Source organism: Dipteris shenzhenensis, chromosome 16, assembly GCF_047967505.1.
Source record: "Dipteris shenzhenensis isolate YYH24624 ecotype China chromosome 16, Dip_SZ_1.0, whole genome shotgun sequence".
Classification (NCBI taxonomy): Eukaryota; Viridiplantae; Streptophyta; class Polypodiopsida; order Gleicheniales; family Dipteridaceae; genus Dipteris; species Dipteris shenzhenensis.
This window is the reverse complement of record NC_141611.1, coordinates 36,581,971-36,607,618: the sequence shown is the minus strand read 5'-3', so window position 1 is coordinate 36,607,618 and position 25,648 is coordinate 36,581,971. Positions and strand designations below refer to the sequence as shown.

The window sequence follows — 25,648 nt, the reverse complement described above, 5'->3', positions numbered from 1 at the left end:
ACATGCCCATATGCCTTCCAAAATCCCGCGAGCCTGTGCACCTTCTTCCTGCCTCTGTTCAGCACCATTCCAGCCTCCGGAACTGCTTCAAGAATTCTCATACGTCCTGCTGTGCTGTCAGGAACCTTGCTGATGTCAGCACCCTGTCCACATAGTCCTCTTTTGCTGAAAACCCTGTCCAGACCTTCCCTTTCCATCTGTGGGCAGCCTCTGAAGTGTCTCTCCTAGATCTTCCCTCCATGGAGGCTCTCCTCTACCAAGGATCTCTCTCCTTGTGCTGCCCACATGGCAACCTGCTTGCTGTCCATATGGCAGCCCCAAACTGAATACTATTATTCTATTGTCCACCCCCCCCCATGCACTCCTCATTCGGGGGCTCACAAGTGGGGAGGTGACCAACCCTAATCCAACACCCCCGCTCACTGACCCACATTGGCCCAATCCCAATCTGTCGATGACGGTGCTCCAATAGCTCCCGTGTCATAGCCCTCTAGAGCACGTTGGTGTCATCATAGTCTTCTGGTTTTTCATCCAGTGGCTCTTGCTCCACTAGGTCTGGTTCCGCTTCAACACACCATGCTGGTATACAGGTCCATCCTTGGTAGACCCAATGGCACCACCACCTTCAATCATGAACCAGCCTTCAAACTCAAGCACTCTAGGTACCAGCATCTTCCAACTGCCTTGTACACTACACTAGTTCTAAACGTACCAAATGCTATGGTCATGTTCAAGTGGCTCCGAATTTTCATTTTCCACAATGGGTAAATGGTCCCATTGAGCTTGCCCACACCAAAATTAGGGATCTTATATTTGCTAGCCATGATAATGAACTGAAAGGAATAAAGTGTCATACACTTGCTTGAACCTGAGCCTCCCACCTAGGTACAATCCTTTAGAAACCTGCTTGAGAACCTGAGCCTCTCGCCTGGGTACAATCCTTCAGTCACCCGAAGTTAATTCCTCTGAGCAATGAATCAAGGTCGTCCTTGAGTAAGGTCCTTGCAATGGAACTCCCACCAGAGGGCATCCCATAGGCGGAAGACTGATAGATGATCCCAAGAATTACACATGGAAGTGTTTCACTACTATGGAATCAAACTTCATTAGCTGTGTACTTCACAATCATAGATGTGTGTGCAAGCTTTCAAATAGACAGTGCATCCAAGACAAATATAGAAGCAACTTTGATATATTTCTATCCGAACACAATACAAAATGAGATGCAAAGTCCCACCAAACTGTGGTCCTCCGGTCTTACCAAAAGGTCCTCCTACTATCTGCCTAGCACCTCTAAATCTCTGAGCCCGTGTGCTCCTCTTATCCTTCCACCTTTCTGCCCGGTAGTCAGCCTAGGTGGGCAGCCACTCTTGAGCTAAGTCTACAGCTACTTGTAGGCCTCCTTCACCTCCTAAATATAAGCACAAGGATGGTCCTCGTGCTGCTCCTTCCTACTCTCTGAGGGCTGCTCCAAGTGATGCCAAATGAGGCCCAAAGGCCCCCTTTTATGGGGGCTGAGCCCCCCTTGAATAAACTGACCAGCCTCTCGAACCTCACACTCATAACCTTTGTCCTCTAGTAGTAACTCTAAAAGAGAATAGACCCTACCTCAGACAAGCAACCTCAGACAGGACTTGGGTTCAACACCTAGCCCAACTCAAGGGTTAGGTGAGATGAGCTGCTGCTCCTCCCAGTGAGGTACCGCCCCCCCCTCTCCCTCTCTCAGCCAGCCGCCTCTCCCTCTCCCTCTCTCAGCCAGCCCCCTCTCCCTCTCCCTCCACTGGATTGTGAAGCCCAGCTTCAGCGTCTCTCTCTCTCTCTCTCTCTCTCTCTCTCTCTCTCTCTCTCTCTCTCTCAGCCCGCAAGCCTTGTCCCTCCAGCCCGCACAGTCCCTCTCAGCGCCCGCACAGTCCCTCTCAGCGCAAGCCCACTCCCTCCCTGCGCAAGCCTCTCCCTCGTGTCAGCCCCGCAAGCCCACTCCCTCCCTGCGCAAGCCTCTCCCTCGTGGAAAGGAGCGAGATCCTGGCTGTTGGAAGGGAAGGGGGTTTGTGGAAAGGAGCGAGATCCTGGCTGTTGGAAGGGAAGGGGGTTTAAGGAAAGTCTTAAACTCCTCTCCCCCCCCCCCCCCCGGTGTGAATAGCCCTACAGCAAGTGTCCTTAAAGTGCAGGAAACAGAAAACAAAAAACAGAGTAAAAAGGGGCAAAAAAGAGGCAGTTTTGAGCAGAGAATTCAGCAGCTCCACCATGGCCCTCAGAGGCAGTTTTGAGCAGAGAATTCAGCACTTCCAGGAGTAAGGAGATGCCACAAACAAGGAGCTCCACCATGGCCCTCCAAGGAGCAAAAGTAGAGAAAGATAAAAGCATAGGCAGTAGTACAAGAGCTGAAGAGGCAAGTTCTTCTTTACCCTTAACATCTCCTTCCCCACCACCTCCAACGACCTCCCTTGCCTCCACCCCAACCCTTTCCTATCCTCCTGTGGCTCCTACCCCATCTCCTTTACTTCCATCTCCCCCATCACTTCCGGTTACCTCCCTTGCCTCAATCCCAACCCTTTCCTACCCATCTCCTCTACTCAATCCTCCTCCTCCCCCTCCTTCAGCTTCACCTCCTCCTCTTGCTCCCGTTCATTCCTCCCTAGCCCTTTCCCTTGCTTATTCCTCCCCTCCCCTACTCCCTACCCATCCTCTTCCTTCCTCTTCCTCCCCTTCCCTATTCCCTACCCAGCCTCTTCCCTCCTCTTCTTCCCCTCCCCTAGTCCCTACCCAGCTTCTTCCCACCTCTTCCCACCGACCCTCCCTTTCAGCCCCTTCCTCCCCTAGTGTAGGCTCTTCTTCGGTCCCTGACTCCCTACTTCCTCCTACCGGATCTCTCCCTTCAGGACCTCCATTTTCTGCACCCCTCCTTTACTCGCCTTCTTACCCTCTTACCCCCTCATCCTTGTACCCCCTCTCCCCTTCACCCTCCACAGCGGAAGCAGTCCTGGCAGATAATCTGCGCTTGAGAGATTTAGTTATGCAGTGCATGAAGACTTGCAGACTTCAGGGCGCTGCGATTCAGTCTCTCACAGCACAGATACACACACTGACTGATCAGCTATCGACAGTTGAGAGTCATAGATCTGATCAGGACTCCCATATTCGCCAGCTTCATACCAGAGATATTGATCGGGACATCCAGTTACGGACACATGCTGAGCGCATAGTGCAGCTGGAGGCACGCATTCAGGAGCATGTTGTGGCATGCGATGGTCGCCTTTAGCAGCTGCATGTAGCTCCTCCAGCTAGTGCAGCAATTGAGGAGAGGTTGGCCACACTGCAAACAGAGGTACAGAAGACCTCAGAGTGGGTGGACGTTGTGCATAGAGCCCCACAGGCCCAGCAGACCACAGTCTCTGAGACTATTGCCGAGAGTCAGCAGCGAGCTTAGAAGGCCCTCAACATCCGCATCCGTGAAGTTGAGCGATCAGATACGAGATCAGCCATGGATCAGGCGACAGATTTCATATCTGGGACACTCGGAGTACAGGATCATGGCATAGTAGCTGCATATCGAGTGGGCCGGGATCCAGCACGGCACCAGCCACTTATCATCAGATTCAAAGATGCTGAGGCCCGTCTCGCAGTATTACGAAGGAGATCTAGATTGAGGGACCATCCACAGATTCACATGGATGAGGACCTTACAGCTCTTCAGTGGGAGGAGCATAGACGTCTCATTGCACAGAGGGATGTTGCCCGTCGTGAGGGCAAGTGGGCCGTGATCAGAGAGGGCAGACTTTTTATAGGAGCTATGCGATCTAGATCGGATGGAGCCCACAGTTGACGACACGAGGCCTATGGGACACGTAGCCTGCCAGATAGCTTGAGTTTCGCAGTTTGGAACTGTAATGGTTCCCTCACAGCTCAGCCTGGCAACTTACGAGAGGCCTTTTTGATCAGGACATCGTCTTCTTTACAGAGACCCATGAGAGCCCAGAGAGAGGCTTGCCGCAGGTGTCAGGGTATGCCTGGGAGTCTGTCTTTTGACAGCAGACTAGACGATCAGGAGGAGTCAGAGGATCTGGCGGTGTGGCAGTTCTTTATAGAGAGCATCTCAGATCGATACTCACAGTCATGAGGAGAGACCATCGGGCCAGATATCTTTGGGTACGGATCAGGAGACCCCCCTTGAGAGACTTGTTTATTGCAGTATGCTAGTTTCCCCTGAGACAGTCTCGTTATGCCTTAGATGGACCAGGACAGTCACCTTTTGAGGATTTGTCAGCCGATGTATTGGAGTACTCATGCCGCGGAGAGGTCATCCTTTTAGGAGACTTCAACGCGAGGACATCAGACAGACAGGCAGAGATTTTGGACTTTGCTGAGGACCCAGTCTTAGTTCCAGCTGCCCCAAATGAGAGTTTTCCACGCTTATCTTCAGATAGAGGGGTAGAGGTGACAGATCAGGGACATCGCCTATTGGAGCTTCTCTCATCGCATGGCATGGTCATTTATAATGGACTTCGACAGTGGCCGCATTCATCCACAGCCACATGTTTTCCCTTCGCGGGTGGTGGTACGAGCGTCATTGATTACGTCTTGGGTCCCCCGACTTTAATCCCTTTTGTACATAACCTCACAGTCGATCCTTTTATGCCTTGAGCCGATCATGCACGTCTGCACTTTATTCTTACCCAGATTCCTCATGCCCCCCCTTCTAGACATCATGAGCGTCAGCCATACTATGAGGTTCATTTTGACCACCAGTTTGATGATATTTATAGCCAGCACCTGAGTAGTCTTCTCCGTCCGCACTTTCTCGATGCCCTACCCTCCACACAGGATCGGTGGGACCTTGTACATACCTCCATCATCTCGGCAGCCCACAAGTCCTTCCCCGTCACTTGCCACACATCCAGTCCTCCACCAGTCGGTCTTGTGCCTTGTAATGGATGGTATGATGAGGAGTGTAAAGAACTCTGCAGGAAGCTTCGCCTTGAGACACAGGAGAAGTCTCCCCTCCTCATTGAGACCAAGAAGAGTTACAAGTGTTTGGTGCGATGCAAAAAGTGCCAATTTCTAGCCCGGAATGAGGAGGAGCTGAGAAGTTTACTTTTCAGCTGTGATTCCAAGGAATTCTGGAAGAAATTCATTCACTTGAAATCTCAAACTCCTCTTACAGACCCGCAGGTTTGGCTTGCCTATACTTCCACTTTATATGATATTCCCGACCAGCCACAGATCGACTTATCCCATGTGCCTAGACCCAACTCCTCTGCCTTATTCTCATCCAATAGTGTCCGAGCAGCAGCTCATCGTGTGAAGACTGGGAGAGCTAAGGACCATGATGGATTGCAAGCGGAGTATATAATCCATGGGATTGATGCCTTAGCTACAGTCCTCTCCCATCTTTTTAACAAGTCCATTTGTACAGGTCTTCCACCTAGTTGGCTAGAAAATACTATAGTACCCATACACAAGTCGGGGGATCCTTTGGAGGCGTCGAACTACAGGACCATTATGATTGGCCATGTCATGGCCAAGATTTATGCGACCATTCTAGAAGGACATATAAATGACCATGCCGAGGCGACAGGCATGAGAGCTAGAGGGTAGGCAGGATTTCGTGCAGAGCACTCAACTCTAGATCATATCTTCACACTCAGGGCTTTGATTGAGGAGGCGAAGTCACGTAAGCAACGGCTCTATTGTTGCTTCGTGGACTTCAGAAAGGCATTTGACACTTTGCCGCGTTTCAGACTCTTCCAGCGACTTCATGACTTGGGATTCAATGGGGAGATTCAATGGGCGATCATGGCCTTGTATGAGAGAGTCACAGGTAGAGTCAGAGCACGGGCGGGGCTATCGGGGGAAGTACGCAGTACGATAGGGGTGAAGCAGGGGTGTCCTTTGTCTCCGACACTCTTTGGTCTCTATATCGATGAGTTAGAGATGTACATACATACGATGGGTGGTACAGGTTCTTTACTAGTAGGATCCACGATACCGATTCTCCTCTATGCAGATGACGTGGTTCTTATTTCTTCCTCCCAGCAGGGTTTACAGGCACATCTCCATGCACTCCACAGCTTTTGTCAGGACAGAGGGTTGTCTGTAAACCTTGGGAAGACCAAAGTCATGGTCTTCAACACGTCATACCAGGTTTATAGGAGAGGCGAGTTCTCTTTCACATTTGATGGGCAGGAGGTGGAGCTAGTCAGGGAGTATACGTATTTGGGTGCCACATTTAGAGGTCCTGTCTTCACCATGACGCATGCAGCATGAGATAGGATCAATAGAGGGTATGCCGCCTTGGCTCTTCTCAAGAGGCAGTGTGCACAGTCACATTTTCAGCATCCCGACACGAAGTCCTTACTTTTCGATACGCTGGTGAGCCCTGCAGCCATGTATGCTAGCCCCTTTTGGGCAGGAGATCTCAGTGTTGCAGATTGGAGACGAGTAGAGAGGTTACAGATCATCATGTTCTCCAGATTGATCAGAGCGAAGCCCACAGTACCGCATCAGATTACGTTCGCAGAGTTCGGAGCTACACCCCTAGCGCTAGATGCAGCATTTCAGTCAGTTACATACTTGCATAGGATCAGGGCGCTCGGAGACTCAGCAGCAAGCAGAGCACGATTACCGTGGCTAGCACTGACATCCTCGCAGATGTTAGCGGAGAGAGGTCATACTTTTTGTTGGTACCACACACTCTCCACATGGCTCACCTCGCTAGGCTTGGATATGGATAGGCTGCCACCATTTCGATACAGCATAGATGCTCCTCGCCTCCCTCTCACTCGACATGAGCTCAGCCAGGTTATCAGGGCAGATTTGTTGCAGCTACACACGTTTCGCACTTGGGTTCATCCCACGAAGCTTCCTACTAAGATGGCCACATATTGTGACCATTTTCTCAGGATTTCAGAGGATGGCTTCATCATATCCCCAGGATATATCGGCGTTTATATGTCGCACTCACTCAGAATTGCCTTGGGCCAGCTCAGGGTATCTTCCCACAGATTAGACGTTGAGGCCGGCAGGATGCGTCGTACAGCTACCGGACATAGACCCAGGCGAGAGACTAGGATATGCCCTTGTTGCACTATGGGGGAGGTGGAGACTGAGGAGCACTTTGTTTGTAGATGCCCTTTATATTATGAGATCCGTGGCAGATTTCACTGTTTATTTGGGCACGAATTTGGACCTCTCTCTCGGATTATGGAGTATGAGGATCAGTATTGCTTAGCGTTGTTCATCAGGGAGATCACCAGATACAGAGAGAGATTCCCCAGAGAGCACCGTCGCATCCCTGCCAGAGACCTGGTTATTCATGAGGAGCAGGACGAGGCGCAAGACCATGAGCACAGAGATAGCCCATCTTGCCAGAGAGCACCGATGGTTCCACCCCGAGGATGTACATATGACATGATCCGGCAGCACCGCAGGATGATCTTACACAGAGGCCGTACCCGTCGCTTTATTTCTAGACGACGGAGGATGATGGCACATTTTCGGAGGAGATTGCTCCATGGAGACTTGGCACCGCCAGCAGCCCACTTGACACTTGCCCAGATCTTCACACTCATGGCAGGAGGCATGGTCGATGGCCATGACTTCCATCATTTCTTTGGATCACAGACCCCTTAGGGAAGACGATGTTCCTCATATTTCATATTTTACATTTTGTATCTAGGCATTTTTGGTACTCTATTTCATTTCATTTTGTATCTAGGATTTTTGTAGCTATTTTTGGCATCTTAGCTGTATTACGATGAGGCCACCTAGTTGGCGCATCGTTGATGATGTATTTTCCTTTCGGATGATTTTGTGTCCCATAGGCCATGTATGGCCTTCCGTGGACCTTTAATAAAATTTCTTTCTTTCTTTCTTTCCTCTCCCTCGCTGCCCCCCCTCGCTGCTCCTCCCCTCCCTCCCCTCTCGCCAGCCCCCTCTCCCTCCTCCCTCACCCTCCCTCTCCCCTTCCTCCTCCGCACCCTACCTCTCCCCCCCCCCGCTGGCCCCTACCTCTCCCTCCCTGCTGCCCCTACCTCTCCCTCCCGACCCTACCTCTCCCCCACCCGTCAGCCCCCCTGCCCCCCTTCTCCTCCCCCGTCCCCTCCCTCGTCATCCCTCCCCCTCCCACCCCCGCTGCCCCCTCCCCGCTTCCCCCTTCTCCTCCGCCTTCCCTCTCCCCCGCCAGCCCCCCCACCCCCTTCTCCTCCCCCACCCCCCTCCCTGCTGCCCCCTTCTCCTCCGCCCTCCCTCTCCCCCGCCAGCCCCCCTGCCCCTTCTCCTCCCCCGCCCCCTCCCTCTCCCCCGCCAGCCCCCCTGCCCCTTCTCCTCCCCCGCCCCCTCCCTCTCCCCCCCAAGGAGATCCCCCACCCCAAAAAAAAAAAAAAAAAAAAAAAAACCTCCTCCCTCTCCCTCCCCGCCCCCTTCCTTCCTAACTCAACTCCCCTCGCCTCCCCCTCAGCCTACCTCCGTCTCCCCCTTCAGTCTATCCATCCGTGAAACTACTACCGAGGACGCTCTGAACGCGGGCGCAGGAAGGAGGAGAAAGAGAGGGTAGGAGAGAGGGGAATGGAGCAAGTTCGGAGCTGACCCTTCTTGCCCTCGCTGCCTTTCTGAATTGGAGACAATACAGCACTGCCTTTGGGATTGCAGACAGGCGAGAATCATACGGAAGGGGATTGCAAGACTTTTCAGCACTTTTGTTCGCCTACCTTTCTATATGACCTGGGGATCAGTGGCTTGGCTTACTCTTTCAGGGTCCCTGGTATTTTTTGAGAGACTTGATTCCTCTTGGGCTCTTCACATCCGACGACATCTTGTGGAGTCGTGCTCTCTAGAGGATGTTCCGGCCACTCTTTTCAGGGCTGCTCACTCCTCGGTCGACTCTCCATGGGAGATCCTAGCTAGCATTGCAGCATGACACATTTGGAGAGCCAAATGCACTGAGGCTTTGGAGGGTTCTCAGGTTCACCCTTCTCAGATCTTGGCCAGTACTTGGACAGATACGATACACACTCTGATGGCCATTTGGGCGACCATGCACGGATCATCTCGAGCATCCTTCTCTAGGAAAGTTACTTTTCTCAGAGATTGGAGAGACTCTCCCTTCTTTGCTGAGACTTCTACAGGGTTGAGATGGCATTTTCAACCTCAGCCTTGGTTTCTTTCTACCTCATTCCTCCGAGGTGTTTTTTATTACATGCTTAGCATGGTGTATTTCCGCACAGAGCTTGCTCTAGCGGATTTCTTTCTTACTTAATAGAAGTCTCTTTTTTGGGGGGGGAGGAAAAAAAAAAAAAACTCAAGGGTTAGTTTTAAACTAGGTGTAGTTCGAGAAGGGCACACATAGAACAAGGACGCCTTCTAAGCCAAAGGCCTTTTGCTGCCTCAACCCCCATTCACGAAATGATAAACCATAAATGAAGTCAACACAAGAAGAGATGACAACAAACTTAACCATGCTGGCCTTCATGAGGAGATCGTGGAACACAAAGTGAGGGCAAGGGAGTGCAAGAAGGGAGAGGGAGAGATCCACCTAGAGAGGGGAGAGGTGTCAACCCCACCCTAGCACCGTTATGCTCACTTGTTGAGGGCAGGCAAGACAATTAGATAGGGTTGAAGAGGAAAGGAGAGAGAATGATCAAGAGAAGGGAGTGGAAGGGGAAAAAGAGGTGGAAGAGGAGGGGAAAAAGATGGAGGAGGATCCAATAGCTGAGACTAATGATAGACCGTAGGATAATTTGTACCTTCAACAAAGTGGTATTATATACACAAAAAGAGAGCCTTGTGGTTTCCAAACCCTAACCATGTCATAAGAGTGATGTGGGATAATTCCCCAATTAACATTGTACCCGTGATAGAGTCCCCCTTCATTTACAATATTGTTACTTCTCGGAAAGCTCTTCGCACAAGGCTTTGTGCACATGCATCGTGCGTGTTGTATATATGTTTAGCATACATAATCTATCTACCTATGTATATAGGTTACATCCATATTTGTCTTCATATTCAGAAGAATAGAGTGAAGTGATCATACATGATATTTCATATCAGAAATCGTATGCATCTTCTTCTCATCATATCGGAGTGCCTGGAGTAAAAGTAATTTTCTTTTAAGAAGAAATTAAAAAAGATAGATTATTTTCCACTACAAATTTTCTACAATGAAATTGAAACAACCTTCAATAATCATCTCTAGTAAAACAAAATGCTAAAGGTTGTGTTATAAGTAAGTTTACAAAAAATACAGTAGGAAAGATCAAGCTAGATGCAAACTGGATTTTGCTTCTCTGCCTCCATTGCAGCAAGAACAGCTTGACGTTCTGCTTCTGCTTCTTCAGCCTTTGCTCTTAGTCGTTCTTGGGCTGCCTTATCACCTCCCATGACTGCCTCCATCAACTAAGACGCAAAACACACTTATTAAACCTTTTACAACTCAAGGTCATACTTTTTCACGAAATGGACTTCTAGTAAGTAAGAAAGAAACAACCAAGAGAGAAAAAGTAAAGGCGGAAAGGCATCACGCAGAGCATGAAAGCCCGGTAGTAAAAACCCACTGACAAAGTCTGAACACATGAAAACTAGATAGGAACCAGGGCTAGGGCTGGAAATGCCATGTCAAGCCTTTGATGATCGTAGAGAACAAAGGACACCCTCTCACTCAGTAGAAGTAAACCTAGAGGAACCCTACATCCTAGACCAAATAGCCGTCAAAGTGTGTCATTCTGAATGAGCCGGCTGGACCTAGGTGCCATCCATAGCCTTTGTACATCTAGTCTCTGAACGTTCCAGGCAGTGATGGCAGCTAGAATCTTTAGCCAATGTCCAGTGAAGCATGTGCAAGCCTGCACTAAGAAGAAGGAACAGCCTAATTGTGGGGTTAAAGGTCACTGTGCCTTAACCCCAGTTATGTACAATACTCAAACACATATATAAATGAATGAAAAAGAAGATTAGGGTGGTTCTGCACCCACCAAACTTGTGTGGCTCTCTGTCTCTCTCTCTCGCTCTCTCTCCCTCTTCCGTTCTTGCTTCCGTTGAGAGCACTCTCAACTGGTATCAGAGCTCGGGTGATCTAGCTGAGCGTGCGTGAATGCTTGGAAGCTCAGCAGCTCTGTGGGAGGAAGGAGAAGCTCTGTGGGAAGCTTTGTGGGCGACTTTACTTGCATCCAAGTGTGCAGAGACCTTGGAGGAACCTTTGGAAAAGTCACTTTGGCTTTGCGAAGTGGTTTTGAGAGCCTGTTAAGAGCTTTCAAAGAAAAAGTCGTTTTTTGAGCTTTTCCCTGTTTCGTTCGATGACAGAGACTCCGTATTGACTTGTGGAGGCAACTATTGCTTGCTTTTGGTGTCCACATTACTTCAGGAGCTTGGAAACACCTTCATTCTTGAATCAGAGATCATTTCAGTGGATTTCTGACTCACAGTGTCAATTCCTGCGTTTTTTGCCCGGGTGTTTGTCAGTTCCGGTGGACTCAGGAGGTCCTAAAACTTCTATGTTGCTCATCATTCGCACTCCGGTGGAGTTTACAGATAGCTCTGTTTTCAAAAACGTTTTTCAGTCCGTGTGTTGGACCCAGTGATTGAGGCCACGGTTTCCAAAACCGTCTGTCCCATTGCGTTCCGGATGCCCAAAAACCCCTACCTATCAGTTCTTGCATGATTCGGTGGAGGATTTTCAGAGTTATAAATCTATGTGTATTCGATTTCGTCTCTCTGTTATGCATTTTTCATACTAAGGTTTTGAAACCTTAGATTTATGCCACATGGCAGTGGATAAGTGTTGACTCCCATTTCTCACTCATCGGTTGGGATTTTGGAGTTCTGGCAGAAGAGAGATATTTGCAGATTTTCTTGCTGAGTCCGATTATGCAATGGCGCCCATGTTTTGAAGCATCTCAGGTTCTATTTTCAGTAGCGCTCATTACCGTGGGACTATGATTTCTTGAGCATACCTTATGCAGATCACTCTGGTTGCAGTTTGAGCAGTGTGCGCTCATTCGTGGTATGCATTGGGTTGCAGTGGATGATTTATAGGCCATTTGGATGCGTTGCGGTCCTTGTTGGATGCGCTGATAGGCCCAAATTGCCTTGTGGGATGCTATTTTTTATGGACACTTTGCACATGGATGCTATTTTAAGCTGAGGGACAGCTTTGACACATTGCAGGTGATGCACTGATAGTGCTATGCTCTCTTGGATGAGACATTATTGATATATATGCCAGTGGACAGTGTTTATGCTTGAGTCATTTGGCACTTATTGGCATTTTCTTTTGGGCCAGATTTGCTCATATGGATGCATAGTATATGCACATGAGTCAGATGCTTTGAGTTTTGAGTTTTGGTGATATTTCACTCTATTGTGGCATACACATTTGGGTGCACCTGGTATTTGGTGTGATTCTCTCTTGTATGCACTAGCATTTGGGATTTTGTTTCATTTGCATCATGGCATCCTCTTCCATGTCTGAAAAGGAGTTTTTCAGCATTAAAAAGTTTGATGGGACAAACTTTTCTTTGTGGAAAGAGCAGATAAGGGATGTGCTTATTCAAAAGAAGAAGATTAAACCCTTGGCAGGTATTGAAGCTAAGCCTGCGGATATGTCTGAGCATGATTGGAATGAGTTGGATGCATTAGCAAAGTCTACTATTAGACTTCATCTTGCAGAGTCAGTTTATTTCACAGTAGTAAATGAGCAGACTACGGAAGATTTGTGGAAGAAACTGTGTGCCACTTATGAGAAGGAAACTGCCTCTAATAAAGTTTACCTCATGAAGAGGTTGTTTGAGCTGCAGATGAAGGAAGGGGTCTCCATTGCTTCTCACTTGAATGAATTCAATATTATTTTCAGCCAGCTTCAGGCTCAGAAAATGAATTTTGATGCGGAGACTAAGGCAATATTTCTCTTATGTTCATTGCCATCCTCATGGGATACCTTCCGTACAGCTGTCAGTAACTCTGCACCTGGTGGAGTACTGAAATTTGATGATGTTGTGGGTAGCTTGTTGGCCGAGGAGATTAGACGGAAGTCTATGGATGGCAACAAGCAGGATGCAGCCTTAAATGTGCAAAGGGGCAGATCACAGTTCAGGGGGAAGTCCCAAGAAAGAGGGAAGTCTCGTAGCAAATCCAGGGCACGGAACATTGAGTGTTACCATTGTGGCAAGAAGGGCCATATGAAAAAGGATTGCTACAAGCTGAAAAGAGAGCAAAAGGATAAGAAAAAGAATGCAAATTGGGGTGCAAATCAAAAGGAAGAGAGTCCAAGGGAGGACAAAGGAAAAGTGAAGATCGAGGAAATCAATGCAGTCACACGTGATAGTGACAATGATGTTCTCTTCATGTCTAGTTTATCTGCAGAGTTGCTTACCACTTCAGATGATGCATATTCCCAGGATTGGATTTTGGATTCTGGTGCTTCATTCCATGTTACTCCCCATAGGGAATGGTTCTCCACTTATGATAGTGGAAAGACAGGTTGTGTGCATCTTGGAAATGACTATGCATGTGACATAGTGGGAGCAGGTGACATAAAGTTTTCTTTTGCAAATGGGTCTGCATTTGTTTTGAAACATGTGAGACATGTGCCTAAGCTGACCAAGAGTCTTATTTCAGTGGGTCAGCTAGATGATGCTGGTTTTCACACCACTTTTGGCTTTCAGAGTTGGAAAATTCAAAAGGGCTCTATGCTTTTGGCCAGGGGTGCCAAGTGTGGGACTTTGTATCCCTTACATGTATCAGGGGTATTTGATCATGTTTTTGCAATAACCGAGCAGCCAAGCACTTCTTTGTGGCATTGCAGGTTGGGGCACATGAGCCAGAATGGAATGAAACTCTTATGCCGTTTGGGTTATGTACCGCATTTGAGTTTCTCTGATTTTGAATTTTGTGAGCACTGTCTCTATGGGAAGCAGACTAAATCAGCCCATAAAAGAAGGGGAAAGAAAGAGTTTGAAATGCTTGATTTGGTGCATTCAGACGTATGTGGTCCCATGCCTACACGGTCATTAGGCGGGGCTGAATACTACGTGACATTCATTGATGATGCAACTAGGAAAGTGTGGGCTTATGCTATAGCTCGGAAGAGTGATGTGTTCCAGGTATTTCAGAAATGGCTGGCCTTGGTTGAGAATCAGTCAGCTAGAACGCTTAAATGCCTACGGACTGACAATGGTGGAGAGTATCTCTCTCATGACTTTCAGCATTTCTGTGATACACGTGGGATTAAGAGGGAGCTCACATCCCCTCGTACTCCAGAGCAAAATCCAGTTGCAGAAAAGATGAATCGTACCATTCAAGAAAGGTTGCAATGCATGCTTTCCAATGCAAGTCTTTCTGGTGGTTTTTGGGCTGAGGCAATGAAGACTGCAGTGCATGTGATCAATAGATCACCTAGTAAGAGTTTGGATGGTGGTATTCCTGAAGAGGCATGGAGTGGCAAGAAGCCCTCTTACTCTCATTTGCGTATATTTGGGTGTGAGGCATATGCACATGTGCCAAAAGAGCTTCGAAAGAAGCTAGATCCTAAGTCTAGGAAATGCATCTTTCTAGGTTATGATGAAAGTGGAGAGATGGGCTATCGTCTCTGGGATCCAGAAGCAAAGAAGATCATACGCAGCCATGATGTGGTCTTCAATGAGAAGAAGATGCATAAGGCACCCATGAGGGATGTGGAAATGAGGAGAATCACTTTCCAGGATGTGAATCCACCTGCATATGTTGATAGGCAGCAAGCTGTCCATGCACCAAATGTGCAAGAAATGGTACAACCAAGTACTCCCACAGGTATACAATCAAGGGTAGATGATGGATCATCTATTGGTGGAAATGATGAGCCAAATGTGGCTGATATGCAAGTGGGACAGCAAGCTGAAATGCCCTTGAGAAGATCATCTAGAGTGTCTAGACCGCCTGATAGGTTTGTTCCAGGGGTAGACTATGTGATGCTTACTGATTGCGGGGAGCCTTCTTGCTACAGAGAGGCTATGATGCGTGAGGATCAACGCAAGTGGGAGTATGCTATGCAATCAGAGATGAGTTCACTTATGAAGAATAAGACTTGGGACTTGGTTTCTTTGCCACATGGAAAGAAAGCATTGCCATGTAAATGGGTCTACAAAATGAAGGTCACAGGTGATGATGTGCCTAGATACAAGGCCCGTTTGGTTGCTAAAGGGTTCAAGCAAGAGAAGGGTGTGGACTTTGATGAGATATTCTCTCCGGTTGTGAAGATGACCACACTTAGATGCATGCTTGGACTAGTGGCAGTAGAGGATATGGAGCTTATGCAAATGGATGTCAAGACAGCTTTCTTGCATGGGGATTTGCATGAGGACATCTACATGGTGCAGCCGGAAGGCTTTGAAGAAAAGGGCAAAGAGCATTTAGTTTGCAAGCTGAAAAAGAGTCTCTATGGTCTTAAGCAAGCACCTAGAGAATGGTATCAGAAGTTTGATGCTTTCATTCGGTCCCAGGGTTTTAGAAGGAGTGAAATTGATCACTGCCTCTACACTAAAAGGGCTAAGGATAATAGCCTGATAATCTTGGCACTATATGTGGATGATATGCTATTGGCTAGCAAGAATACTTATGAGCTAGATGCTTTAAAGGCCAAGTTGCATGAGGCCTTTGATATGAAGGATTTGGGACTTGCAGGTCATATTCTTGGTATGCGCATCACGCGTGATCGGAGTAGGAAACTCCTTTGGCTTTCACAAAAAGAGTATGTTACAAAAGTATTGCAGCGTTTCAATATGGAGGGGGGGAAGGCAGTGAGTACTCCATTGCCTCCATATGTGAAACTGAGTCATACAGATAGTCCCAAATCAGATGAGGAGAGGGCCATGATGGCCAAGGTTCCTTATGCATCAGCAGTTGGGAGTCTTATGTATGCTATGATAGCTACTAGACCAGACATTGCATTTGCAGTGGGAGTTGTTAGCCGGTATATGGCTAATCCAGGAAAGAGGCATTGGGAGGCAGTTAAGTGCATCATGAGGTACATGAAAGGTACCAAAGAGATGTGCATCTGCTTTGGTAAAGGAGACATGCGTGTACTTGGGTACACAGATTCAGACTATGCAGGGCATGTGGATAGTAGGAGATCCACTTCTGGTTATGTGTTCACCTTTGCAGGTGGTGCAGTGTCGTGGATGTCTCGCGCACAGAAGTGCGTTGCTTTGTCTACCACAGAGGCTGAGTATGTTGCAGCCACGGAGGGTTGCAAGGAGGCTATATGGCTTGATCGGCTAGTGGGAGATTTGGGGATTCATACAGGTGTACCGACATTGCATAGTGATTCCATGAGTGCTATTCAGGTAGCACGGAATCCGGTCTTTCATGCAAAGACCAAACACATTGAGGTCAGGTACCATTTCATCAGGGAGGTACTTGAGGACAAGCGCATAGAGCTTGTCAAGGTTCATACAGATGATAACCCTGCAGATATGCTGACAAAGAGTCTACCTAGTCAGCGGTTTGAGTATTGTCGTGTATTGATGGGCATTGGATAGTATGCTCACTGGTTGTTCTCCCTTAAAGGCACATTGTCCTTTAAGTGGGAGGTTGTGGGGTTAAAGGTCACTGTGCCTTAACCCCAGTTATGTACAATACTCAAACACATATATAAATGAATGAAAAAGAAGATTAGGGTGGTTCTGCACCCACCAAACTTGTGTGGCTCTCTGTCTCTCTCTCTCGCTCTCTCTCCCTCTTCCGTTCTTGCTTCCGTTGAGAGCACTCTCATTAATGTTTGCAAAACTGTATACCCTGGGGCCACACCAAGATAGGCCAAGAGGAGTGTTGACTCTCAAAAAAAAAAAGAGGCCAATAAGTGAGATCGAGGCCACAAAACCCCAAACAATGAAGAAAGGGGAGGAGGAAAACATGCATGTCATATCTGCAATCCTGTTGGAATATGAAGCAAAGTGAGTCTAAAAGTGTTCTAGGTGGTCTAGGTGTGGTTTTATAGTCTAGTGAGTCCTAGACATGCCACTTGTCATATTGGGAGATATCCCATAGACGTTGTGACTTTTCTAGAGTCTAATGGCACACTATATAGTGTTGTACTTGTCTATTGTTTATTATATCAGTCAACATCAAGCTTTATATCATGTGAGTATATTGGTTATCATTGCCTAAACTTGTTCTTTCATTTTTCTTTCCATTTTGACTTTCATTATGCTTTCCATATTTCAATTCCATTCCTAGCTAGCTACTAGTTCTCTTCATATGGTATTAGAGCTAGCTTTCCTCAAGGAATGAGGGGGTCATGAAGCCCATATTAGACCTATGGAGAGGCTGTAAGATCCCGTAGGATAGAATAGATGCATCTTGCAAGAGGTGTGAAAACACAATGAAATCTCTATTATGATTGTGAGAGAGAAGACTCTCTTTTATAGAAAGAAGGAGAAGGTAACACCTTCCCTACATAGTGGCAATCAGTCCCTACATCAGTGGGAATCAATCCCTACATTAGTGGGATTCCCTTTGTCTTACATCATCACTTAGGTCACACACTAGACACATCATAGCACTTGATGTGCCTTTACAACACACACAAACACACATGTGACTCCCCTAGATGCACATATGCACCATAGAGCAAGCCCTTGATCATACTTACCCCAACCAACCCCCCTCAAGGGATTGCCTCTTGCAATGTCAAGGATACATCTAGTCTCATAGATTCTCATGCCATCTCATGGTGGTCAAGGATTAATCTATGGCTAGGATCTCATGCTTGCAGGGTTCCCATGGGTGTGAGTTTTACAGAAATGGGATAGTCAAAACACATATCACATGGTCTACATCATATGGTGACCAGAGGTGATTTACATAACATATTCTTTTTGGAGTACTACTCCAGGCAGAGAACCTCAAAATTTTGATCAAGTGATGATAAACAAAAAAGGACAAAGTGCCTAAAAAGCAGTCTTCTTTTTCTTCATTTGCTGATGGAGTTCTTCCTTCAGGCATATTTGCTTTGCACATGTCCAATGGGCATAAGAAGTTGCAATTTCATAAATAACACATATCATGTGTAGTGTGCCAAGTAACATGCCCATCGGATATGGATTTAATGGTCGAAATCACATTAAAGCATGTTTTTCACCGTCTTATATGAACAATTGTCAAAAAACACACTTTGAGGTGTGTTATTCCAATGCACACATATCCGATGGGATGATACTTTGCACACACATAAATCCCACTAATATTGAGAGGCATTAAAATTATCATGCCCATCGGATATGGTTTGCATGGTTGAAGTTTCATTAGACCTTTTGGAAGCAAATTTAACATTCCATATCTTCTTTTTCATAAGCATAAACTTGGCTTTTGTTTGCCAAGTATGGAAGCTAGTTCCATCCAGCTTCTCAAAAAAGGTCTTAGCTTCCATGGCAAGGTCTTACCCGAGGGCAGTGTCTAGTGCCTTACAAGTGAAATATGAGCAATCCTTCAAAGAGTAACAACTTGAATACTTTGACTTGGATTTCTCTATGTGACTTAAGTAAATGTCAAAGCATAGAGCAACATTTATGCAAGATGTCTAAGCAAAAGATGACCAAGTAGATGCTAGAAAATGAGCATAGCAGACTGAAAATAAATCTTGGTCAAACTACCAGTCAAACTTTGACTGTCCAAACTCAAACTTAGACTTGCATAGTCAAACAAGCCACACACACTATCTCGCCGTTTTCGGGGCGACATTGTCTCAGGAAGCTGCGTCGACCTTCTTCCTAGTCCTCCTGCTCCCTCCTCGCTGCCCCCTCCCTTCCCTCTCCCGTAAACAAGATGAAATGGTGAAAACTGGGCGCCTTCTTTTACTGCAACTCTGTAAGCCCATAAAGCCCAGTGCAAAGCAAGGTCCCACTCCTTCTCATGTGTTCTCATGATCTTTCCCATGATATTAGTGCACACACCATTAAATTTTTCATTCATCCCATTACATTGAGGATAATAGGGACTTGCATATCTATGTTTAATCTTCAGCTTTCCACATAATAAATCAATTCACTCCTGAAACCTGGACCTCTATCAAAAAGCAACTCCAATGGCACACAAATCTACAGCAGATATCCTCATACACAAATTTACATACAGATTTCGCATTGACAGCCCGTACTGCTCGTGTGCTTCAGCCCATCTTGTCAAATAATCCACAGCTGTCAGCACATAACAATTTCCCCTGGCTGTCATGGGTAGAGGACCGATGGCATATACTCCCCATTTCTCAAAAATATTATAAGCAAGCATAATATTTCTGAGTTCCGGATGTAAGATCCTCTTACTCATCTGCTGACACTGTAGGCATGACCTGCACCAATGTCTTATATCTCTCTAGAGGGATGGCCACACATACCCTTCTGTAAGTATTTTCCTCAGCATGATTTTGAAAGAAAAATGTCCTCCACATACACCCTCATGATTAGCTTGTAGAATATGAAAAACTTCCTTATGCCAGGGAATTCTTCTGAGCACCAGATCAGCCCCTTTCATGTAAAGAACATCATCTATCAGACAATAAGAAGTACAGCTTTTAATAAATCTGTTTTTTCTTTGTTTCGGAACTTCTTTAGGCACTTTTTTGTTTTTTCGGAGAAAAGTGATATATTCCATTCAAAACGAATCATACAACAAGTGAGAGAGAAAGTACTCTATCCCTACCTCAACAATATGGCAAAAAATCCATGGTGGTGGTCTAAAATGCCACGACATCCCAAAAGGGGTCAAATGAAAAAATAATGAGCAGTCCCATGTCCTCATGAAGGATAAAAGTCTCCCACGCGCTGCCAAAGAGGTGCCTATACACCGCTCCCACAGACTCCTGAGAGTGAAGATAATCTCCGCCCAAATGGAAGCGAGAGTGTTAGCCTCCGTACATAAATGGCCCCCAAGGACAAAAGAACATCGCAAACACCATATCCGCCATAGAGTAATGCTGGAAATCACCTACCAAGCTGACCCTACAAGTGAAGTAGGCATGGAATCCTGAGCTGGTACAGGTACCAAAAGTGAATTCTGCGGCTCCATGATGCTGACATCTGTGGGACCCCGTCTCTGGCGACGCTGCATGAAGAAACCGTGGTCTCCTGGCTCTGACTCAAAGAGAGCAAAGGCTCCAGATCCTCTCCCTCAAAGGGCAGTGCCCCATGTCATCAGAAAGGACTCGGATGTAACATATGAGAACAACCTAAAGATACCTGTCCATACCACTCTAGAGCTAGGGCAGCTCCATAAACAATGCTTAGTGGATTCCTCTGCAAGCTGACAACGCATACACAAGGAGGGTCTACCCATCTGCTGAAGCCAAGTACCCATTATTATACCCCTATGTAAAGTGAGCCAAAGAAAGTAGGAGACTTTCCTAGCTCTTCTGATGCCCCAAAAGTGACTCTAATAGCTCAGCAAGAGCTCTGCAGTAAGTCCCTGTGTGTGCCAATGCTGTGAGGTAGATGGTAGGTGATGAGAGTCTCTCTGTTGAAGCCTGTAACCTACCCTCGTCGAGTACTGGAAAAAGGGAAGAGGACGAACGCCTGCCACCAGAGCAGGCCACGTCCACTCACCTGGCTCCGCGAGAGGTCGACCCTAAAAAATCCAAAGTCTCCATCTAGGATCCTCTGCAATGGTCAACCTGGAAGGATCTATGGCCCATTCCTTACCCAGGCAACCAATGAACTTGACTCTCTGCCAAAGGAGCTCCTGTCGATCCAGGGGCTGAGTGGGATACAATCTATGAGAGGAGTCCGTCTCAAAATAAGTAAACGGTTCCAGTCCTAAACAAACTCCAATGCATAGCCCAGCCTCACTAAAACAACCTAACCAAGTAGAGATGGGATGAACATAGGCTAGATCTGTAAGCATATCCCTCCACTCCTGAGGAATAGCTCTCATGATCAGTAATCTGGTGGCAACAATCTATCCAAGTGGCTCTTGTCTATCTCTAATCTCCTCCTCTGACATCTCCACACCTCCCCTGAACCAATCTCTGACTGTCACAACCCCCTGAGCATGCCATCTGGCCAAGGGAGTCCTAAGTTCTGTACCAGGGGAAGATCCCTGATACCGAACTAGGGGGTTATGATAAAGTGGCTGTCGGGCAATTTTCTCTCTGGAGGAGGGGACTGAACGAAGGTACTTTACCAGTTAACAGGAAGCTTTCCTCACAAGCTAATGTCTCCCTGTAGGAACAGAGTGGAGACACGTTGTGAACACAAGTGAGCAAGAGTGCACACACAAGAAAGCTCCAATAGAAATGTTCAAATGAAACAATACAAGTACTTGGTATATATAGTACCCAAGTACTACTGGTCAACCATAGGGTTGACTTTATGCCTACAACACCATATCTTTGTAATCTTTTACAAATCCCCCCTCAAAGATATGGCTGAAAGTACCCTGGAAACATCTCAGGTGTACCCTGCAGTACCTAAAGTACCATGGTTGCACAAATTCATCCAGATGGATATGCAACCTATGGGAGTACATGAAACAATGTCATTGTGAATCACTTCACAACCCCCCTTGACATTGTGAGAATGTCTCTGATCCCCAAGCCATGTCGATGTCATAAGAAAAGATCTGTTGACAGGGCTTTGGTGAAGATATCCACCACATTGTCCTCAGATGGACAATAGATGAGATCAATGAAGCCATCAGAAATACAATCCCATACATAATGATAATGATTTTGAATGTGTTTCATGCGAGCATGAAAGATAGGATTGTTGGCTATGGCAATGCAACTTTGGCTGTCACAGAAGATAGAGTTTGCTTCGCCATCCTGTACATGATGTAAGTCATGCAAAAGCTTCCTTAACCACATTAACTCCGTAGTGGCTGAATTTGCAGCTTTGTACTCTGCATCATTGGGAGGAAAGAGAGATTTGCTCTTGCTTCTTACTGAGCCATGAGATATAGGCTGAACCCAATTAGAAGCAATAGCCAGTTGTGGACTATCTGTCGTCACTGTCCCCTGACCAATCTGAGTCGGTGAAACCACTCAGCTTTAGATCACAATGGAGTGCTGGCCCTGGTTTTTCCCAAAGTAGGCTGATCCTTAGCATCTTGAATGGTCAACCTTGCCCAATGTGGAATAGATTTCTCTACTGTACCACTCGGAGCTGCATCAACATCTTTAGTGGCCTCGCGACGTTGATGATGCCTCCAAACATGAGGCTGTCTATTCTCATTAATTGGCTGCAAATCTGAAACATTTGAGGGAGAGCCATCCTCAACATGTGGCAAGCCATCTAAACTATGAGAAGTAGAAGGGGAAGCATCAGGAGACTCCGTCTCATCATCCCCAAATTGGATGATGTCCAAAGAGGTGTCATCGTATGGTGGCAAGTCTGCACTAGCAGGCTGCATGCACTCTAGCAAAGAGAACATCTATGCTGATTATTACCTTCCTGGTAGCGGGATTATAAAGCCTAAATCCCCTGCTTTTAGTGCTATACCCCACGAAAATGCATTTGACACTCTTGTCATCAAGCTTTTTCTGATGTGCATATGGAACCAAAGCAATGCCATTGAGCCAAAAATTCTGAAATGACTAACCTTTGGCTTAAAGCCATACCAAGCCTCAAATGGAGTCACATTAACCAAAGCTTTGGTAGGGCATCTGTTCTAAATATAAGTGGCAACCGCTTCTCCCCAAAAAGCCTTTGAGACTCTCTTGAATTTCAGCATGCATCTTTTCATTTCCATGCGAGTACAATTCTTCCTCTCAGGGAGTGGATTCTGCTGTGGTGTGTAAGGGCATGCCAAGTGATGTTTAGTCCCATGCTACCTGGAATGCATGTGACATGTACTCTCCCCCTCTATCTAAGTTGAGTGTTCCAATTCTAGAATTGGTTTGGTTCTCGGCCATAGCTTTGAACTCTTGAAACCACTAGAACACCTCAGATTTTTCCTTCATGAGAAAAAGCCATGTGAGCCTGGTCAAGTCATCTATAAAGGTCACAAAGTACCTTGCTCCTCTATGCATGGGAATAGTCATGGGGCCACATACATCACTGTGCACTATCTGCAACACTCTGGTTGCCTTGACCCAATTCTTGCCTTCTTAACTGAATGGCAAGCGATGCAATTTGCCAAGTGCAAACCCCTCACACACTTCATTTGCTGGTTGCTGTAATTTTGGCATTCCTTGAGTCATATTATTGTTTTACAAGTAGGACAATGCCCTGTGATGGACATGTCCAAAGCTGGCATGCCATAAATCAGCCTGGGAAGTGTTTGCTACAACCAATACCTTCTGATCATAAGACTGAGGATCAAGCTCGTATAAGCCTCTGTCATATGTGCTTGTTGCTACAACCTCATACCCTTTCTTTGGATCCTTGATCCTGCATTGGTTATCCTGAAATTTGACCAACATATGTTGATCATGGGCAATGTTTGAAACTGAAATCAGATTTTGCCTCAAATTTGGAACATACCAAACATCTCGGATATACTTAACTTTCCCATTATCAAGCTTAATGGGAATGTGCCCAACTCCGATGATGTCTTGAGAACCATCATTGGCACAAGTAACCTGTCTGCCATGAACAAGTGTGATGCTCTCAAACCACTCCTGGTGAGGAGTCATGCGCTTAGTAGCACCACTATCGATATGCCATGTATCACTTGCAACAAGGGAAGCATCCCCTGATTGATTTTCAGCATTCAAATCCCCCCTAGTATCCATCTTCTCATTAAAATGCAACAAACACAAAATCTCTATCACCTTGGGCAAGATGAGCTTCACCATGTGCATCTAAAGCACAAGTTTTAGTGGAGGCAACTCTGACACTCTGCGATGTAATGCCCTGGCTTCTTGCAATAATTGCATTTGCCCTTTTTTTGATTTTTTCTTGAATTGCTTGCATTCCCCTCCTTGGGCTGAGTTGTATGGCTGTGTTTTGGCTCAAACTTTTTCTGAAATTTGCCTTTTCCACCCATGGCAAGCACTTGCTCACCTTGACGAGAGGCTTTGGAAAAATTTGAGCATCTCTCCTCTTCCTACAACAAAAGCCCAACTAACTCATCGAACGAGAGTGGGACTGCCCTAAGAACACTGGTCAATGAAGTGACGAATGTGCCATATGAGGGCGCTAAGCTATTGAGAGTAATAGAGACGAGCTTCTTGTCTTCTATTTCCTCATCAATACTTGCGAGCTGATCATGTACATCAGTGATCTTGGCAATATGATCAGTGATGGCCTGGCCTTTCTGCATCTCGAGATCCTTGAGCTGATTTGTCAAGGCAATGGCTCTTGCCTCATTCTTAACATGATACATGTTTGCCATATCTTTCCTATGCTGCCTTTGCATCCTTGCACGACTTGATAGTCGTCATAATGTGCCTCTTCACATTTGTGGCAATCAAAAACATCGCTTGGGCACTGCGGCGGTCAAACTTCTTCTGCTCCTCCGTTGATGCTATGGGACTAGCAGGAGGGACTATAGCAGTCTGCTGTTTGCCTGTAGTCTGACCCGAAGAAGCTGTGTTGGATGTAGATGAGCCTGCTGGCCTCACCTCATCCCCACTAACAATATCCCACAAGCCCTTACCAACCAAGATGTTCTTAAGCATGAATGACCACAAGGCATAGTTTGGTCCATCCAGCTTGTCACCCTCAGACAAATTGCCAAAACTATCTGAAAGAGTCGACATGATGCAAAATGGGATATCCACAAGCTGCAAATGTACATGCAAAAAGAACTGCAAGTCCCAAAAGTGCAACTGGCTGCAAATGTGCCTGCACCCAAACTAATACTGGCTGCAAATGCAAAGTACGACTGGCTGCTCTGAAATGCCACTAACTGCAAAATGCTATCATGGCAAAAATGGCATCAACCAATCGCTGCACTCTGGTGCAATCTAAAGTGCAATCCCAAACTAAAAATGCACAACCCAAATCGGAAAGAGCGCACCCACGGTTGCTCAAATGCATCCAACGGAGCTTAAAAACATCCACAACTGTAAAGTGATTGCAAATGCGCCCAACAATACAGAGTATCTGCAAATGCACCTAAGGGTGCAAGAGTATGGGCTGCAAAAACAGTCCTGAAGTGAAATACACAGCTCAAAACACTTACTGAAAGTGCACCTTGGCCCGAAACACCTCCAAAATAGTCCATTGACTGTGTGGGCAAGCCGGAGATGACAAAGAAGCTGAAGTGAGCTGTTTGGAGCTAAATGAAGCTGTCAGGAGTACCTCTGAACACAACACATGTGTAGAGAAGAGCCTGGAACTGCTGGAACACACCCGGGAGAGGCTGGAGCTGAAAAAAGGTCCAGATATGAGCAAAAACGCCCAAAAACAGCCAAAAATTGCTCGAATCGCCTTCTAACAACTCGTATGGGCTCAAAATCAGGTTCTAACAAGTCGTATGGACTCATGGCACTGTCGCGCAACTATGCGGACAGATCTGTATGGACTGTACAGAAAAAAAAAAACAGATTCCCCCCCCCCCCCGGGCGCCTGAAATGGTGCAGCATGGATAGATGAAGGGCACCAAGAGAAGGGAATCCCCTTCTTTCATTACACGGTCAGTAATGCCAGGAAATTCTAGTTCAGCTGTAGGGGTTGGAGGCCCACCAGAGCTCATCATTGGGAGAACTTTCAGATTCCTGCTGACTTGCAGAAATTTTTTTGGCAGA

The 25,648-nt window shown here is 46.7% G+C and overlaps 1 protein-coding gene across 1 annotated transcript in view; it reads right to left on the bottom strand.

Annotated features, from left to right (window-relative positions):
- Positions 1-25,648, bottom strand: part of LOC147892904 (uncharacterized) — a 344,347-nt gene that overhangs the window by 102,397 nt on the left and 216,302 nt on the right. Inside the window, exons 6-7 of the mRNA XM_087386813.1 lie at positions 10,270-10,392; positions 10,031-10,084 (exon numbers count right to left, since the gene is read on the bottom strand). Of these exons, the coding sequence (XP_087242939.1) occupies positions 10,031-10,084; positions 10,270-10,392 (177 nt within the window). The remainder of the gene's footprint in view (positions 1-10,030; positions 10,085-10,269; positions 10,393-25,648) is intronic.